General features: G+C 39.9%; 1 protein-coding gene across 4 annotated transcripts in view; it reads left to right on the top strand.

Annotated features, from left to right (window-relative positions):
- MAP3K20 (mitogen-activated protein kinase kinase kinase 20) overlaps positions 1 to 20,913 on the top strand; it is a 206,603-nt gene that overhangs the window by 151,019 nt on the left and 34,671 nt on the right. For all 4 annotated transcript variants that reach the window (XM_064286992.1, XM_064286991.1, XM_010602818.3 and 1 more), the window contains exons 12-16: positions 7,053 to 7,097; positions 9,234 to 9,264; positions 9,362 to 9,501; positions 12,805 to 12,867; positions 13,962 to 14,054. In XM_064286992.1, the coding sequence (XP_064143062.1) occupies positions 7,053 to 7,097; positions 9,234 to 9,264; positions 9,362 to 9,501; positions 12,805 to 12,867; positions 13,962 to 14,054 (372 nt within the window). The remainder of the gene's footprint in view (positions 1 to 7,052; positions 7,098 to 9,233; positions 9,265 to 9,361; positions 9,502 to 12,804; positions 12,868 to 13,961; positions 14,055 to 20,913) is intronic.

Below are 20,913 nucleotides of genomic sequence, written 5' to 3'. Positions count from 1 at the left end.
AGTACTCTACCATGAAGAAACTGCTTAGGGTACAGCAGAACTGCAGACATCAGTGATGAGCCTGAGATTGTTGTCCACCTAGAATTGGACTATGGATCATCACCATATGGCATTGGCTATTTTACTTTCTGTTTCAAATCAGTATCCTTCCAGTGGGTTGATAATGTTAAAACACCCCTGAAATCTGAATCATATAATCAGCATTTTAGGCTGTTCTTACGCTGTAGAAGATGGTGCGTGCCTTCGAGCCAATTCCAACTCATAGTGACCGTATGTGACAGAGTAGAACTGTCCCATAGGGTTTTCTAGGCTGTGTTCATTACGGAGGAAGAACCCTGGTGGCAGTGGTCAAGAGCTCAGCTGCTAACAAAAGGTTGGCAGTTCAAATCCACCAGCCGTTCCTTGGAAACCTTATGGGGCAGTTCTACTCTGTCGTATAGGATCACTATGAGTCGGACTGAACTCAATGTCAGTGGGGTTTTTTTTGGGGGGGGGGGGGCGACAGTATTCTTTATGTGAGCAGATCAGCAGGTCTTTTCTCTCATGGAGTAGCTGTGGGTTCAAACCACCAACCTTTGGTTAGCTGTTGAGCACATAACCATTGAGCCACCACGGCTCTTTTAGAAGACATTAAAGGAAAAAAAATTTTTTTTTAAGACATTAGATTCCATTAATTGTATTAATTTTAAAAAAATATTTATTAGCCATCTGCAGAATTTCTAATGATGACATTAATTGTGCAGTCTCTAATTTGCTCTTCAGATCAGTTTTTGAAATGGCAAATTATTGGCGTTGGATTTATTTCCAATCACTTGTTAAAGAAACAGTGAGAAATTTAAAGACTCAGAATGAGCATGGAAAGCCTAAATTGTGCTACTAATTCTCAGAGACACACAACTGAAAGTGTGACCACTGTTTCATTTTTTTTTCACATACAGTTGATCATATACAAGTTGATGACACTTCCCTAGTGGCTCTCAAGTAGGGTATTGTTGTCACCTAACTGTGTTTTGCGATTGCTGAGGCGAGGGCATGTTTTTGGTTGTCACAGTGATTGGAGGCATTTAGTGCCCAGTGCCAGCAATGGTAATGTCCTGCATGACAGGGACAGGCCCACACCACAGAAAAGTCATCCAGAGTGCCAATAGCAGGTCCCTTCCCCATAGAAAAACATGCTAAACCTGGCAGTTTTACAATTCTACATCTAAACTCTCCCCCCTCCCCAAACAGAATTACCCAAGTGAAAAGATGCATTTTCAGAATTATAACTACCACACAATCTGAATTCTGTATGTTTGTGGCATTTATCTTCCATCACCTCTTGTGGAAATGGTTTACGTCCTTTTAAGAATGCTGGTGGAAATTTTATGAAGCAAGTAAATTCAACTTCAGTCACTCCCCTATTACCTGATTCCACAATAAGTGAAAAGAAAAACCTCCTTGAAGTAGCTACAATTCTGCACAGTAGCCAGGTTAATTTAAAAGGACCCATTTCCTAACAGTCTTTTTATTTTTTAGCAAAATCACATTTTTCTTATTTTCCGTAAATAACTAACGGGAAGAAGTTGAAAGCACACAGCACACTTGTTTTTGATGCTCTGGAAATGCTGAGAGCCATTTTGTAGCCAGTGACCTTTAACATGCTGTAGATTTTGATCCCCATTAAAATCAAGGAATTGGGTACTTAGGAGAGATCTTAGAAAAATTTCTCATAGCATTATGATGTACATAACTTCATTTTTTCAGAGTTTTTGTTAGAGTGGTAAGAGTTTTATGAAAGGTAATTTTAAAATTTATCCTGAGTTAAATATTGATACATTTTTTGATTCTTGATGCGCTAGATTTGTTGCAGCCTTTTAAAACTAGTGGAGTCTCATCACACCACATATATAATAGAACATGATTTTCCTATAATCAGGCACCTTTTGCTGCTTTTAATAAGACTGGTTTTATTTGTTTAGACTTTCAGCATTGCCAGCGAGAAGCATCTCTCCTATTCTTATGATTGTAGCCTAGCCTCATAGTTCTAGATGCAGCAATTCTGTGATGAAAAATGAGAGTCTACCAGGGAAATCTGGTGGACTAGACACGTTTCCTCAGATTCCAGCTTAGTTCGCACTCCACTGCCTCTGAGGAGCTTTGTGGCATGTGATCATTTATTTTAAAACTAGAGTTTCAAGCACCTATATTGTTTTGTATCCTGTGCAGGATAGTGTATCTTTTAATGTCAGATATGATACACTGCACATACTGCTTTTACACTCTTTAAAAAATTTTGTACTAAATAATAGAAAATATTTATATTCTTTGAGTGTGAGCTTTGACTGGATGGCATTGTCACCTTATTATTTTTAACAAAATCCTTCTCTCAGTTATTCTGTTGCAATGTTATTCTCAGCAAGTCCTATGCCAAGTATCTTGTATAATGTTTGTATGGAAGATTACACTTTACTTTTGTGTGGTAACACTACTGAGTTATTGACTACATAGTTGGAATTTGATATTCCAGCACCAAGTCCGCAATGTATTCAGAAATCCAAGTTGGCGTCATACATTTCATTTTGATGTGAACTTTTCTTTGCTTTCCATTGTTCTAAGACTCCATTTTGCAATAAACATTTTGACAGTAAATCCCTTTGTTATGTGTTGCTGTGTATATAAGATCTTTGTTAGATTAGATTCCCAACATCCTCTGAAGGGATCATTGTCACACGCATGCACGTGAGTGCTAGCTTTTCTCTCCTGAAGTCAGTTGAAGTGTAAATAATGAATTTGTAAAGTGATGGGGCAGTCACAAGATTTTTTTTTTTTTAATCCCCAAAGAGAGACAGACAGGCTTAGAACTCACCCTACAGCAGATATAGTGATATATTAACAAGGTACAGAAAACAAAGGAAATGGTAACCCACTGTGTGCCTGGAGATCATTAGCTCTCATCCCCCACCTTGCCAAATTCAAACCATCTGGAAGCAGAGCTGGCCTTCAGCCTTACCCCCCCCATCTTTGCAAGCAACGTGCAAAGAATCCTGCTGCAGCAAGTAGCAAACTGTCTCCCAAGCCTTTCCCTTAGCATTGTATTGGTGAGCCATCCGCAGAGCACAAGAGATCCCCTCTCCTCTCCTTTTGACATTAGAACCAAAGATGTTGGTCTTGATTAGTCATTTCACCAACACCCGTTATTCTATTCAAGAAATACTTATTTCTCAATTTTGTTTAGCACAACATTTGGGAATTGTATAAAACTCAAAACACTACACATCCCCCCACTCCCTATAAAAGCCAGGCTTGATGCGAGAAAATATTTCTGCAACTCAGTCTGTTGTTTCTTGAGCTAATCAAAAAAGTTCCTTGTTTCACATTTGTTTCTGTGATAGGAGAAGGGAATGACGTGTCTCTGCAGCTGTACCCAGCTGCCCTGGGAAGAAATAAAATTTGTCTTGCATTTTCTTTGATCAAGTTCAGCTTTAGATTCTAGTCCTCAAGCCATTTTCCTTTCCTCGTTACTAAAGCAGGTGAGTGTATTTGGCAATTCCTACATATATCAAGTGTTTCAGAGAAGGAAACAGGCAACATTTGAGGGAGATAAAGCACAGGGGGGTATAAATACATATATGCAGTAGTAGAGCTGTAACTGTATGCCTCATATATATCTATGTATGTATATATATAACGTGTGTATACATATATAAAATAGTAGAGCTCTAAGTGTACACTTTATGCCCTTGAAACTTTTTTACAACACTCAAACTGTACACATGTTTATTTTAACCTGTGGATTTTTAAAACATTATTTTTCTTGGTCCTCCAGACTCTGCCTCAGTTCCTCTTTTTCCTCTGACATGAACAGCCCTGCATCCTGTGCTCCAGTTGGGTGAGCGTGCCACGCCTATCCTTCCTGTCCCCCTGGCCCCAACAGCCCCAGTTTCTTCCTTGTTGCTTCTCTTCATCTGGAATCACCACACATCTCCCTGCCTTGCAGTGCCTAGCTCAAGCCACTATGCCTTCCATTCCCCCCTCTCTTATTTTCTGAAGTCCTCAATGAATAAGTCACTCTCTTCTCTAGTATACCCCCAAACCTTAAACTCTATGCCAGAGAATTCAGCATTTTAATAAGTGTATCCTTCAATTCCTTCAACACAAATATACACCAGGTGTTGTATGCCAGGCACTTTGCTAGCCACTGAGTAAACCAAGATGAAGATGGCCTTGGACACTCCATGTATAATTCATATCTGTGTCATTCCAATTAAATTAAAAGATCCTTGAAGGCAGGGGCCATGCAGGGTTTTGAGCATGTGAATACAGCATAAATAAATGCAGAAAATCCTGATCAAAAGAGGGAAAAATGCAGAAAAGATTTTCAAGTTCTCATAGACGCCAGACTTCCTGGAGCCATGGAGGGTGGATGAACCCCTGAAACTGTTTCCCTGAGATCGTTAAACCTTAAGCCAAAAATATCCCCTGAAGCTTTCTTAAAACAAACAATAGTTGAGCTTAACTAGTAAAGAATGTCTGCCTTAAGCATTATGCTCTTCTTAAGAACTATCTATATGGAATCAAATTGACAACAACAACTTGAAAGATTAGATAGGAACCTTAGGGGGCAGTGAGTTTATGTTAATGAGGGAGGAACAACTCAGAAAAGGAGAGTGAGAACAGTTGCACCAGTCGAAGAATGTAATCAGTGTCACTAAATTGTACATGTAGAAAAGATTGAACTGGTAAATGTTTTGCTATGTATATTCTCAACAACAACAAAATAAAATTATTTTTTTAAAAAAGAATAAATACCTGCAGATTAGAAGGATGAACTCACCTACCCTCTGATTTTTACATAAGTAGTAAAAATAATGAAAGTCAACTTCTTTTTGTAACTCACCCACAAAAAGCATTATTTGTAACAGATGTTAAGTAAGACTTTCCCATGTCATCTCATGAGCAATGCCAGCATTTTGGAAGTTAATGATAATGGCTATAACTTTCACCAAAAACACAATGAAATATTAAATAAAGATAATGGCTATACCAAACTCTAATTCAGCTCATAAGACACAGATTCTTTCAAATTACATAGCATTTATTATTTAGTCCACGGCCATGGGCCAATATATTGAAATGAGCAGCTCTTCAGCTCTGAAAATGAAGCAGGCTGACATCCCCTGCAAACGTGTTCGTTGACGCTTGTGCTCTTGACTGGGGAGGTATCTTAGTCTGTTTCATTTACAGCAATTCTGCAACCTCGGTTCCTTAGGACAAATCCAGTTTCACATGTCCTTCTTTTTCCATGGGTCCTAACATTTAGTTTTAAAAATATAATGCTAGGGAAATATTTGGCTAGACACTTAGAAATTCTCCCTGTGAGGTTAAGCATAAGTCATCTAGTTTCTGAGCGGTTGCTTTGGAATTTTCACTAATAATCATCCAATCCTCGTTTGGCTGAGAATTCAGAGGAAGGTTCTGGTAGCTGACAAATGTCAGAAACTTCTTGGCTGCCAGGGCCCTGTTGTGGGATGTAAAGCCACTCTTGGTAATTTCTTGAGATCTTTTTGCTTGAGACTTTCTTCATATGAGTCTCCAAATAACGTATATCATGTGTGGATCAATTTCTAAGACTGGTTAAGGTACTAAAAACTACAATTTGCGTTAAAACTTAGTATACTCATACAATGAAGACAAAGGTGAATTCAGCTTGGATAGCAGCTTTGGGGTCTTAAACCCTTCATGTTTTGTGGTACTAGATTCCTAAGAATAGATGTGTTATGGACATTTAGTTCCTCTTTCTGATTGATTGTATTCTGAGAACTATAACCATGTCTAACTTGAAGGAGAGAAATGGATAAAGAAATAATGATTAAAATAATTTCCAAAAACTCATAAAAATTTTCTGCCTCCTTCCCCAAATCTGAAGCCCCACTGAGAGACAACATGCAATATTGGGGAAAGGATGGACTTTGAAGCCAGGATGACCTGGATTTTAACTCCAGCTGTCCTGCTTTCTAGATGTTGACTAGGCAAGTTACAAAATCTCCCTTTCCATCTGCTTCCTCTTGGATAAAATGGGGATAATAATACCTATATGGAGAGTTAGGGTTGCAAATTGATGAGGAAATGAATCTATGTCAGTTTGTATCATAGTGCCTGGTTCATGTATATAGTAGAGATTCAATAAAAAATCATTCTTACTAGCTCTTTATGAAGTCAGAATGACACTGGGAAATGAAGAATGCTAACCATCATAAAGATTTCTGTGTCTCTGTAAAAATGCTTCATACTGCCACTCAACTACAGGAACAGAGTATTGTCCAAGGAAAGCAAGAAGGCCACCCTCTGGGTTCCACTCCTAATCACAGTAGAAGGAGCCCTGGTGGCAAAGTGGTTAAGAGCTCAGCTGCTAACCAAAAGGTTGGCAGTTCGAATCCACCGATTGCTCCTTGGAAACCCTATGGGGCAGTTCTGCTCTGGTCTATAGGGTCCGACTATGAGTCGGAATTGACTCAATGGCAACAGGTTTTTTTCTTTTTTTTTGTAATCATAGTGGAAAGCCTGCCTTAAAATTAATGAAGCATCTTCTCTCCCATTACTTTGAAGACTTTGGAATCCATTTCCTCTAAGTGGTTTGCGTAAGCCATGTGTGAGAACCCAGTGTGGTCATCTGTCAGATCCAGTCCCCTGGGGAAAGTTAGGGAAAGGTTGAGATTGTTCATAGGTTGCAGCATCAGTTGACTAGCTCTCAAGCCGATGGCTTATGCAATAATTATTCACTGAGTGTCTACTCTGTCATGTACTAACAAGAAAATGCCCCAATGTGCAAAGGCCCTACTGAAACTGCTGACAACACACGATGAATTGTTACTGACTTCTGTGGTCACAGCCCTTGTATGCACTGAGGAATTCCTCTTAAAGTCAGGAAAATTGTTCTTGATTCAACCTAACCTATAGGAGGAGCCAAGCCAGAGCAGCACCTGAGAGCTAAAAGAGTGAGGCAAAGGGATAAACCAAAAAGACAATGATAATACTATCTTTGTTTCATTTCATTCGTATTTCCTACGCAGCTGCTGCCTTCCTTTGAGATTGGTGCATGGACGGAAGACGATGTGGTAAGCTGCTTCTATTAATGCCACACTTGACCTGGGCAGGTATTTCATAAGTTTTCCACAAGTTTGAAACTGCAGTTAGAGGGGTTTGGGCCTTATAGAATCCGACAAGTTCCAATTTTTTCTTTTAATGCATTAACAATTTAAAATAAAACCTCAAGAGCAAAGCAAGTACCTCTTCAAATCTTACAAGAGGCTCCCACCTCCCTATTTCCTCTGATAGGTATTCCAGATACAAAAATGAATGTCAGTGACAAAATTAAGAGGGTGACCCAGGATTCTAAGAGAACATACTTAGAAAAAAAAAAATTAGACTATCTTACATTTTCCTAAAATGGCAGGGGTGGAACTGAACAGTGGAGAAAGATCTGGTAAAGGCAGTGCTAGGCTAGGATGCCGCTGAGCTGGATTTCCTTCCTGCCTTAGGCCTGTTCAGAAAGTGACAGGTTAGATTGGTTGGCTTTACCCTGGTCTTCCTAGAGAGTGAACACAAGCTCTCCCAGACATTGTTTGCCCCCGTAGTCAGAGAAAACCAGTTGCCGCTGAGCAGCCCCATGTGTGTCAGAGTAGAACTGTGCTCCACAGGATTTTCAATGGCTGGTTTTTTGGAAGTAGATCACCAGGCCTCTCTTCTGAGGTACCTCTAGGTGGATTTGAGGAGCGAATCTTTCAGTTAGCTGTCAAGTGCATTAAGCATTTGCACCACCCAGAGAGGCCCCACATTTTTAAGAGGATATGGATAGCTAGTTAAGTCCAAAAGAAGCCCTATACCCTACATTTCTATTTTGCCTTTTGTATGCCCACATGTTTCTTTAGTGTCAAAATAGGTATGAGAATTCCTGACCAAAGCCCTCAAGGACTTTTAGGTCTGTGCAGGTCCATTTTACAAGGTAAGGAAGCTCTTACCTAACTCAACTTGATGTCTGGGCATTTCCCTCCCTGCCTTTTGTATTCTCACATAGTAAAACTACTTTCAACATTAGCTAACCTCTTTGGCTTCTAAAGAGTAAGGAGACTTGGCACCAGTTGCCTCTACTTTTTCCCTGTTGTTCACTGATCCCCAATGGCTCTAAATTTCCTGCCAGCCCTGCTTAACGAGGTAAGAGGATGTAGGGTCTCCTTTATTCACAGGCCTGGACATAATCCCCTTATCCCCTTGCAAAGTTGGCCCATCTCATTTTCAAAGAATTTTTTTTTCAAAGCAGTAAGCTCCAATAGCTATTTTTAGACTTTGCCCTGAGGTTAAGTGGTTTCCAGACCATTTAAATAAAATTCCAGGATCAAAGGCTCCCCAGAGAAGCTGAGGGGCCGGATCTGGTCTCTCTTCTATCTCCTTTACCCCATAATGTGAGAGAATACCAGTAAACATAGGCAAAGTAAGATTCAAGGATTAGGGGATCACTGGGGATAAGTGAGGAAGTCCTTGTTTGGGTGCTAGGGCTTGGAAGTTTCAGAGATTCTTTCCAACCTCCTCATTGTACACAGGAAGCTGCATAATCTGCTTGTCCTGCACCACATGGCCACACTACTCACTGAAAGGTTGGCAGTTCAAACGCACCCAGACATGCCTTGGAAGAAAGGCCTGGCAATGTGCTTCTGAAAAGTCACAGCCTTGAAAATCCTACGGAACATAGTTCTATTCTGTAACACATAGGGTCAACCTGGGTTGGAATTGACTAGAAGGCAACTTGTTTGTTTTTTCAGGAGAGCTACATGACTACCTCATGACCAGGCCTAAAATAGAGGCCATATTCTATCCATTTGTCTGTCCACTGCAGTGTGGTCCCTGTTACTTATACAATTACTGGGTGAACGAGTGCCCCTCCACAAACCAGGTGACCACCATCACATAAATGGAGAATAACCATAAGAACCTTTTGAAGGGATTTTTGTTTCTCTCCTAAATAAGGAGGAAAGTGCCAACGGTCCCTCAAGTGTCCAAGACCCCCAAAGGAAGAGATATCGCCAGTCTGAAAGCTTGAAGTCTTGAAACTACAAACAGAAAATCTTCCATTTTACCTTTGAGGTTGAGCCAGGGTTATAAATCTTTAATGTATTGAAAACTTTATGTTTTACTGTTAATCCTGCTCTCTGACCATATGTAAGTCTTGAAAACTCTGTATGTCCTCTCTTTCACAGTACTTTTGGCTTCAGCAGGTCGTCAGAAAAGGCAAGTGGAATAACTTACCTTCTGAATTCATGGAGTTAACTTTGTTTTGAACATGGCTTAGTTTAATTCTATTCTGCCTTCTCGTAACTTCCTTCAGGTGATTCTTCAGAGGAGATGATTGTATACCCAAGCTTGTTTAAGGAGAACAACATTACAGGGAAGCGGCTGCTGTTTTTGGAGGAAGAAGACTTGAAAGACATGGGTATTGTCTCCAAGGGGCATATCATTCATTTAAAGGTACCTCAGAAGGGAGGATACCCAATCCACACATCTGTATTGAATACCTACTATGTAGCAGATCATGTTTAGATCCTGAGAATAGAAGCAGGGCTGCGCTGGTTGTTCAGGTGCTGAAATACTTTCACACGATGTGGTCGGTCATCACCTGCTGTCCCCACGGGACTCCTCCTCCCTCCTCATAAGCCAACAACCAAAGGATTAATACCTAGCACAGCAAGTGTCACCTGGATACACCTGAATATCACCCTGTGCCCTCATGAAGTTTTAGGTTAGTGGGGAAGACAGATAATAATCATGCAATAACGATAAAATGACACCTGTGAGAAATGCCACCAAGGAGAGTTGGGATTAGGATGAGGAAAGGCTTCTGTGAAGAAGTTACGAAGGACTTGAGAGCTGAAGGACAAGTAGGTGTTAGCCAGGTGAGGGGGGAGGGCTGAATGGACTGGTTATGGAAAGGCCTTGGTGAAGGAGAAAACACCAGCCACCCAGGAACAGAGGAGGCATCTCCATTTAATGCTAGAGCAGTCAGGTACTTATTAGAAATTGCTAAGGACCCTGAAAGCTGCCCATGACCTGAGTGAAACCTACCTCAATAACCTACAATCATGGGAATTTCACTAAATTTGCAATCTTGGTAATTTTGAACTGGAACAAACACCACCATTCATGTATGCTGATCCCTCATTTACTCAGGAAATTCTAACATTTCCCCCAAAACTTCAGTCTTGGATCGCTTCAAGGCTAACCTCTGATTCTGTTGTTGTTGTTTTTGCAGTTTAGCAACCAGATCTGCTTTTTTGTTTGTTTGGATGTTTTGTAGTTACACAAACCAAATAAGAATTGTTGGCATCTGTGTGGACATTGTTATTAATCAGAGTTCTTTTTCAAGTGGGATCTTAGGATAAGAATTAGGTTTGCTCCCCAAATCTTCCCTCACCCTCAGGTTGGGTAGATGGAGGTGTGTGCACAGGTTAGAAAGAAGAGACACAGAACAAAGGAAGAAATGTAGAAAAAGCATCCTCCTTTCCTAATCCACATCTAACCTCAACCACAGGCCAACTAATTTTCCGTTTACCTCAGTTAAAACCAGAAAGCCAAACCCACTGCCGTTGAGTCAATTCCAACTCATAGCCACCCTCGATGAGAGGAATTGACACAATAGCTGTAACAATGGGCCCAGATACCAATGATCACGAGGATGACGCGAGACCAGAGAACATTCTGTTCTGTTATACGTAAGGTCGCCATGAGTCAGAGCCAACTCCACGGCAGCTAACGACAGCAATGGAATTGGCCAATGAAAGCAAATCCTGGGACAATCAAAGCGTCCTCTCTGTGGTGGTTGGTATCATTAGGGCAGGCAATGGCCAAATTGTTTATTGTTCAACACATTCCACTGAACGCCTACCAGCTGCAAGATTAAGCCCGTGTAGATACAAAGGAGAATCCTGTCCTTAAGGAATTTACATCCCAGAGAAGAGATCAAACATGTCCATACAACTTCTCATAATATGGAGTGTCTTGGCACCTCAGAGGAGCTGCTGGAGGGCAGGAAGGGATGGAGAGGGAACGCTTCCTGGAGTGGGTGGCCCTTAAGCTGGATCTTGGAGGAATGACCAAATTTGTAATGCAGACCAGAGAGGGAAAGGAAAGAATATTAATCTTGGCAGAGGGAATAAGGTGTTAAGAGAGAAACAGAAGAGAACCTAACGGGCAGAAGAGATTGGCTCTGATAGAGGAACAGTGAGCCGGGCTGCCTGATGGAAGCCTAGCTGTGGAGTGTAAATCAGGACAGAGGCCTAAAGGGGAAGAGGGTGGGGCCAAATCACACACAGCTACAACATCAGGCCAGGATCTGGGATTTTAACAGCTGTGCAGGGTGTTGCAGTGCGGAGTGGTGTCATGTTTAATACTTTGCTTCTGAAACTTATAAAGTGGATTGGAAAAGTGAGGCTGGGTTTTAACTGACCAGTTAGGAGACTATATTTAAAAAAAAAAAAAAAATGTTGCTGTCCAGTCGATTCTGACTCACAGTGACCCTATAGGATAGAGTAGAACTGCCCCATAGGGTTTCCAAGGAGCGGCTGGCAGATTCAAACTGCTAACCTTTTGGTTAGCAGCCGCGATCTTAACCACTGCGCCACCAGAGCTCCGATTATAATATAGAGAGTATTTCTGCAAATGAGCATCATGGAAACTCGCCCCGGAAGGGTCCTACATATACCCTTGGGGCATTTAGGATAAATAATATTTCAAGCCGGACCTTTGGGGAGAGCGGAAGAGGACTTTCAAACTATAGGAGCCCTCCCGGTGCTCTTCAGAACTGTTTCTCACACACATACACACACAACCAGACTGTGAGAATGTGTCCTTCCTTCTCTGCCCTTTCACGAAGGACAGCATAATCACCGTTGTTCACCTCAAAGAGCCTCTGAGCCCTTAGGTGGTAGATCATAAAACTGGACGTTGGAACAGGATTTCCACCTGTCCTTTCACTATTTGGTTGTCCTTTTAAGCCTGACTGTGGCTCGTTCTCCCCCGTGCCTGGAAGCCTTCACGTGGAGGAGCCAGGTATAAGGAATAGGATTAAACGTCCAATATGTGTTTATTACATTGTCAAGTGTCAACAGCTTCCATTTTGCTTTATAAAAAAAAAAATGCATCTAATTTTTCTCACACTGGTACTTTTTACTCCCTATATGACATGTTTGGTTCACAAAAAAAAGCTGAATTAGACCTGGTAAGTATTTTTTAAAAAAAAAATCATAGTTTAAATTGTCCTCCTTTCTTTACAATTTCTTTGTGCTTGTTTGGGGGAGGGAGTGTCAGACACATATCCATAGACGAGCCCTTACGAAACAATGCGGTAAACCTTCTAGTGAGATTTTAGCCTTAGTGAAAGTCTCTGGAGTTCTGTTCATGTCCTTTGTTGTTTTCCCCAGTTACTCCACGTGACAACTGCATTTTGCACGCCAGAACGTTCGCTTGTCATCGACACGCTGCTGGTGTTTGAAGGATGGGTTTACTTATTGCTTAGTCTGAGTTTTAACATCTTTGAAATAGCTTCCTGTTCCATTAAAAAATTACAAACTACCCCCACTACTTTGAACAATTATCAGGTTTATTCTCAATAGATATCCCCAAGATATTTTATGAACTACATAAATAAAGAAGGCCTTTATAAGTTTTTTTTTTTTTTAATAAGTGCTTTCTTTGGGTTATAAGTGCCCAATAATTTTAATCCTCTCTTGATATTATCAGATCGTTAACGAATTCATGTGATTTTGTTTTTTACAGTCAGCGATTGAGAAATTAACCCACAATTACCTAAACTTTTTTCACTTTCCACCACTAATTAAGGTAAGTAAGGGTTTTGGCTTACCGAAAGTGTGTTCCTTTTATTCACCTGTGCACCTGCCACATCCACACCTCAATTTGCCAGGGTCGGAAACTCTTGTTTGAAGTGAAGCGTACTCACCTCTGTCCAACAAAAGGCCCTTTGAGTGAAGCTTAGGCTGTGCGTAAGTTGAACACACTTGTGCCCCACAAGTTGAAATATTAACAACACATTCACGATAAGAACGACACACCTCATCTTAGTGGCTCAGAGGTAGACGTGTTAGCATTGCAGGTGACCCTCTCTGGCCTCCCACCTGGCTTCAGGAGATGTTTGTCCAACATGTAAGTCACTGAAGGAACTCACACACCAGGACTCTGGAGTATCACTTGTGTGAAGAGGTGAGGGTTATTGTTTGAATAAAACATAAGTATGTTTAGCATGTTATTTTTGAGTATAGTCTAAAAGTATACGACGTACTTTGCTATAAAATCAATAGATCCTTGCAATTAATACACAAAATTCTTCTTATTCACTAACAACTGTGGTTTTCCATCTCTAAGCCCTGGAAGATTGTCATGTCCCTCTGCTTGATCCTCCATGCATATGCCCTAGGAACTGCCTCACTCCTCTTTAGGAATAGCTTGTAAATATCTTGAGTGTTGTGCAAGTCTCAAGGTGGAGCCTCAAATGCATCTCCAGGTGCTAAGCGCATTTCTAGGGTAAAAGTACCCAATGCAAGATGCATTGTGAAAAATGTAAAACCATGACATTGAATTTGTTGTGCATGAGATAAATCATTTGGTAAAGTTCTCAAAGGTGTAATATGTCCTTTCTCTTGCTCTGTGTAATTGTGATTCATAGCTTAATCCCCAATATCTAAAACCATGACATTGAATTTGTTGTGCATGAGATAAATCATTTGGTAAAGTTCTCAAAGGTGTAATATGTCCTTTCTCTTGCTCTGTGTAATTGTGATTCATAGCTTAATCCCCAATATCTAAAATTTAATGGATTAGGATGGAAAAACTAGTACTAAGAGAATCATCTCTTTTACCTGAGAAGTGAAAATAAAAAACACCATCTAAAATAAATGGCACTTGGTTTTCTGTTTTAGGACTCAGTAGGTGAACCTGAAGAAAATGAGGAAAAAATAGTGAAACTTGAACTTGTTTTTGGTTTTCACCTGAAACCTGGAACTGGCCCACAGGTAAATCACATTTTAAATCCTTTGGATAAATTTCTATCTAATTTACTGTTTTTCTCTTCTGTAACTCCATGGTTTCACATACCCCCCTACCAGCTGGTAACTATGTTCTGAGTAAATCTGTAGGCTTTATAAAATAGAATTTAGCCGAAAGGCTGCCAGCTGTCTCTTTAATCCAATCTAGGAATTTTATTCTCTCGGTCAGCTGAAGAGTCCCGTGTCGGGCCACCCAAACCCACAAGGAAATGCACAGCAAAGTGGGTGGGGTGGGCTGGAGATGGGGGTTGGCTAGCAGAGTGACTGTTTATACTGCTTGGCATCCCAGCTTCCTGAATCCTGTTTCTTATGGAGAATCAGTTTTATGATACCCAGAATGGAACTGTAGGCAATATGGAAACCCACATCATCAGCTCTAAATAGGGTGGCAGGCCATTTAATCAGCACTCATTCAATCAGCTTTCACTTCATGTCATTTTTAGAGTCTAGAAAAATTATTTGGCCTAGGTTACATCTGAATTGGCACCCTGGTGGTGCAGTGGTTAAAGCACTCAGCTACTAACCAAAAGGTTGGCAGTTCAAACCCACCAGCCACTTCATAGGCGAAAGATGTGGCAGTCCGCTTCCCTGAAGATTTACAGCCTTGGAAATCCTATGAGGGCAGTTCTACTCTGTCCTATAGTGTCATTATGAGTCAGAATAGACTCGATGGCAATGGGTTTTGGGTGTATGAATTAGAATTAGAATGGATTGTTACTTTGAATGGTCATAAATGGCTAATAATAATGCTAACTTTTGTTCAGTGACCGCTTACTGTGTACTAGGTGTGCAGTAATGAGATGTAGGTGCTATTTTCCAAATGAGGAAATTGGGGGTCTAAGAGGTTAAACAACTTTTCTGAGGTTACATAGTTAGCAAGTAGCAGAAGAAGGATTTGAACACAGGCCTCTCTGACTCCAGAACCCCAGCTCTTAACTACTGCTACTACTATTAGTACCTTTTCTTTGTGGAACCAAGGGACTCTGTCAACAGTTATGTGTCCTCACGACCTCTAGCCAGTTGCTCTGGCAGGGCTGGGATAGGCTCAGCTCTCAAGCTGGACCTCCACTAATAAGACCATGCTTATGCCCGGCCATCCCTGAGAACCGGTAGCTAGAAATTGTCTGAAATTGTCACAAGGAATTGAGTTTCACTTGGGGCTTCCAAAGATGCTGTTTCTAGACACCTGACAGGGAGTGTCTTGTCTGCATCGCTACAGATACATTGATGCTTCTGCTGAATGGAACTCTACCTCCTTTGTTTTCACCCCAGAATTTGGTTGAGTGAAACCTGCTAAGAAGCTGCTCTGAATTCAGGTTTCTTGTATGTGAATTCTTTTCTTTTCCCTCTACGGGTAGATCACTGTCTATTCATTGTTATTGTAAGAAAAAGCAGCTATCAAACTAGGGGCAGCAAAGTAAGTGCTTCTCTCTTCATCAACAAACCAAGGGCCCTTCTAACCCTGAGAGTCCTTAGTTGTGGGCACCCCCAAGTTTATCCAATGGTAAACAAATGAGTACTCTTTGTTTAAACATTTTTATGGTTCTTAGTTGGTGAAAGACAGGGGAAAATTTTCCTTAGAAGAGACTTGTCAAGAGAGTTCTCAACCAAGGAAATAATTCTTAATTAATGAATAAAGGATTTATTGGTAGAAACTTAAAAAACATATCTTTTAGTAAAAATCAGAAGCTATAGATGATATTTGAGACCAAATACAAGGGTCTATTAATGGCCATCATTGTGTACACTTCTTGAGTCATAGAATTATCAATAAGGCCTTGAGTCTTCACAACTGTTTATGTTCTGCTATTGCTTGGTCACCCATCCAGAGTAATAATTCCATTCATTCATTCATTCAGCAGAATTTTACTGAGGACCTACTATATGCCTGGCTCTATGCTAGATGCTCAGAATACAAAATCTAAGGATGCAATCCCTGCTTGCAAGGAACCCACAGCTTATAGGGAGAAATAGATAAGATTAGTGAATGGTAACAGTACAGAGTGATGAATTTTTATACCATGCACATGACTTTAGGGATGCCAACTGGATGAGCATCTGAAGCAGATGAGGAAAAAGGTGAAGGGAGGTCTTGAAGTCTTCTTGGTAGAGGAGATGCTTGCACTAAATTTTGAAAACCACTAGTAATTATTAGGTAGGGACAGGCTATTGAAGGTAAAAGGAACAGTATGTGCAAAAGCTCAGAGTCACAAAGCCAGAAAAATACAGGGAACTCTTCTGTGGAACCTCACAACTCAGCTCCAGCATCATTTCTTGTGGAAAGACTTCACATGGAGCAGATGGAGTAGTGTGATGGGAATTAAGAGAGGTAACTGGAGAGCAGATAATCAGTTGTGTTATAGGCTAAGCTAAGGAGTTTGAAGGTTTTTAAGCAGAGAGTAAACAACCAGATTCATGTTGTTAAAAGTCCTCTCAAAGCAGGAAAAATTGGGAAGGATCCAGGCCAGAATAAGTAGACTAATGAGGAGGAAGTGGAGACAGCCAGGTAAAAAGTGACCAGGAGCTAAGGAGATGGCAGCACCATGGGAGGGACCATGGGTCCAAGGACACAGAGATGGAACTGATAAAACTGTGTCACCACCTGGAGTCCGGGGTGAGTGAGAGGGAGGAGCCAGGATGGGGCCAGGCTTCCAGTGTGGGCACCTGGATAGAAGATATCGTAAAGTAGATCAAAAGATGCAAAGTGGCTGTATTGTCAAAGTGCTAAAAATATGAAGCAGTGACTGGAATGGTTAATTAAGAAAAGGTTTTTTTTGGAAGGGATCAACTTTGAACTGGGGCATGGAGAGATTGATGGGTATTTGCAAATAGTTTCCTGAATATAGTATTTAAAGCTTCTACTTAGAGAGTACTTCTTTCCAAAAAGCTCCAGATATTTCATAAATGTTATTTCACGTAGACCCTTAGCATTTCTGTGAGATACGTAAGGCACAGTTTTATCATTGCTGATTAGGAGACAGACAGCAAGAGAAAGTTTGTGACTAGCCTAGGATTAGCCAGGACAGAACTGATGTTACAAATTATATCTTTTATCAGTACCTTTGTATTAAAGTGTGCTAGTTCTCACTTTAATGTAGATCCAAGATATCTATAAACATTCATAAAATAGTCTTAGAATAAATTACTGCCTAGTTCTAAACTACCTAGTTATGATATAGCCTATGCCCTCACATTATGGAATATTTTCTCAGAAATGTACTTTGAATTGAAATTCCAATTCCCCACATGAAAACCTTGTTACCTTGGCCTTTAAAGAACCCTCCATGCTACCCCCCTCCCCCCCAAAAAAAGATTTACTGAAATGCAGTTAACTGAGTTCTCATAAATCAACTTTCGAGGAAAGGGGGATGCCTTTATGTCCACCCCCATCTCCATGACTAAACCTTATAAGAGAAGAATGGAGTTTGGAAGCTCTCTCCAAACCTAAGAGTTTGCATATCAGAGATATTTGCTTGACCATTTGACTCTTTTACAAGTAAAATGAAAGTTGTGTTCTAATGGTAGCCATTGGGAATAATGTAGGACAATGACTGTATCATGAAAATAGTAGCCACGTTTTTCCTTTGCATTTTAAAAGGACCATCAGCTAACTACCCCTTAAAATTGGTATGTCATTTCAGGAACTTGGGAAAAAAACATTCCTACATGGGCCTACTAAGACCAAACAATGAAATTTGATGTTATACACAAAAACACAGATATATGGACAGGGGAAAAAAAACTTTTATTGTTTTTTTTGTTCTAAGAATTCAGATTAAATTATTTTTCTTAGCTTAATTTTATAACCATATGGACTACGGCACAAAAGCAAAATCCCTTACATGGGGTTGATTCGAAGAACCTAAGAAAGCTGTTCACATTTGAGTGTCTGTGCTTACCTCATAGTTAAGTATTGCTGCCGTGGTCCGTTCCCATAAGAAGAAAGAGCACACAAATCTCAGTTTTACTGCCACAGCCCTCTGGACAACCAGGACCTGACCAGATTCCAGCATACGTACACTACAAGACTTCTCCTACCAACTAACTGTCCTTTATCCTTTCCTTTTTTAAATAACCTGGCAGAGAAAATATGTTTGGATCAAAGGTTTTGATGGCAACTGAAATAATTAATAACTGAGAGTTTGTTTTACCCATTTACTTGACCTATGTGCAGCCAGAATGCTCTTCAGAAGCAAGAATGGCAAGAGATTGAAAAGGTAATTTAAAAAAAACCAACAAAAAAAAAGCCCTGGCACTGACAGCTTCACTGGAGAATTCAACTAAACTTTCAGAGAAGAGTTAACACCACTACTGCTAAAGGTATTTCAGAACAGAGAAAAGGATAGAACACTATCAAACGCATTCTGTGAAGCCAGCACAACCCTGATACCAAAACCAGGCAAAGATACCACAAAAAAAAGAAAATTACAGATCAATATCCCTCATGAACATAGATACAAAAATTCTCAACAAAATTCTAGCCAATAGAATTCAACAACATATAAAAAAAAAAATCACCATGATCAAGTGGAATTCATACCAGGTATGCAGGGATGGTTCAACATTAGAAAAACTATCAATGTAATCCATCACATAAATAAAACAAAAGACAAGAACCACATGATCTTATTAATTGATGCAGAAAAGGCATTTGACAAAGTTCAACACCCATTCATGATAAAAACTCTCAGCAAAATAGGAATACAAGGGAAATTCCTTAACATAATAAAGGGTATTTATACAAAACCAACAGCCAACCAACATCATCCTAAATGGAGACAGTCTGAAAGCATTCCCCTTGAGAACAGGAACCAGACAAAGATGTCCTTTATCACCACTCTTATCCAACATTGTGCTGGAGGTCCTAGGCAGAGCAATCAGGCTAGAAAAAGAAACAAAGGGCATCCATATTGGTAAGGAAGAAGTAAAAGTATCTCTATTTGCAGATGATATGATCTTATACACCCCAAAGAATCCACAAGAAAACTACTGGAACTAATAGAAGATTTCAGCAAAGTATCAGATACAAGATAAACATACAAAAATCAGTTGGATTCCTCTGCAACAACAAAGAGAACGTCGAAGAAGAAATCACCAAATCAATACCATTTACAGTAGCCCCCAAGAAGATAAAATACTTAGGAATAAATTTAACCAGAGATGTAAAAGACCTATACAAAGAAAACTACAAGACACTATCGCAGGAAACCAAAAGAGACCTACGTAAGTGGAAAAACATATCTTGTTCATGGATAGGAAGACTGAACATTGTGAAAATTTCTATTCTACCCAAAGCGAGCTACAGATACAATGCAATCCTGATCCAAATTCCAATTGCACTTTTTAATGTGATGGAGAAACAAATCACCAACTTCATATGAAAAGGGAAGAAGCCCGGATAAGTAAAGCATTACTGAAAAAGAAGAACAAAGTGGGAGACCTCACACGACCTGATTTTAGAATCTATTTTACCACCACGGTAGTCAAAACAGCCTGGTACTTGTACAACAAGAGATACATAGACCAATTGAGAATCCAGACGTAAATTCATCCACCTCTGAGCAGCTAATATTTGTAAAAGGTCCAAAGTCCATTAATTGGGGAGACAGTCACTTAAACAAATGATGCTGGCGTAACTGGATATCTATCTGCAAAAAAAAAGAAACAAGACCCATATCTCACACCATGCACAAAAAGTAACTCAAAATGGATCAAAAACCTAAATATAAAATCTAAAGCGGTAAAGTTTATGGAAGAAAAAATACAGACAATGCTAGGAGCCCTAATACATGGCATGAGCAGAATACAAAACTTACTAACAATGCACAAGCACCAGAAGAGAAACTAGACAACTGGGAGCTCCTAAAAATCAAATACATACTCATCCAAAGACTTCACCAAAAGAGTAAAAAGACAACCTCCAAACTAGGAAAAATTTTTTGCCCATGACAAATCCAGTCAGCTTCTAATCTCTAAAATCTGTAAGATACTGCAAAATCTCAACAACAAAAAGACAAATAACCCAATTAAAAAATGGGCAAAGGCTATAAACAGACACTTTACCAAAGAAGACATTCAGGCGGCTAACAGGTACATGAGGAAATGATCATGATCATTAGCCATTAGAGAAATGCAAATCAAAACCACATTGAGATTCCATCTCACCCCAACAAGGCTGGCATTAATCCCCAAAACACAAAATAATCAATGTTGGAGAGGTTTGGAGAGACTGGAACACCACTTTGGAAATAGACTTGACACTTCCTTAAAAAGCTAGAAATAGAAGTACTATACGATCCAGCAATCCTACTCCTTGGAATATATCCTAGTGAAATAAGAGCCGTCACACAAATAGATACATGCACACTCATGTTCATTGTAGCACTGTTCACAATAGCAAACAGATGAAAACAACCTAGGTGCCCATCAATGGACAAATGGATAAACAAATTATGGTATATTCACACAATGGAATACTACACAATGATAAAGAACAGTGATGAATCTGCAAAACATCTCATAACATGGGTGAATCTGGAAGGCATTATGCTGAGTGAAATTAGTCAGTTGCAGAAGGACAAATATTGTATGAGACCACTATTATAAGAACTCAAGAAAAGGTTTAAACACAGTAGAAAACATTATTTGATGGTTAGGAGGTTAGGGAGTGAGAGAGAGAGAGATTCACTAACTATATAAAATATAGTAGATAAGAATTATCTTAGGTGAAGGGAAGGACAACACACAATACAGGGAAAGTCAGCACAACTGGACTAAACCAAAAGCTAAGAAGTTTCCTGAATATAACCAAATACTTCGAAGGAGT

This window comes from Loxodonta africana, chromosome 6, assembly GCF_030014295.1.
Source record: "Loxodonta africana isolate mLoxAfr1 chromosome 6, mLoxAfr1.hap2, whole genome shotgun sequence".
NCBI lineage: Eukaryota > Metazoa > Chordata > Mammalia > Proboscidea > Elephantidae > Loxodonta > Loxodonta africana.
The sequence above is the reverse complement of the archived record's forward strand: the minus strand, read 5'-3'. Positions and strand labels throughout refer to the sequence as shown.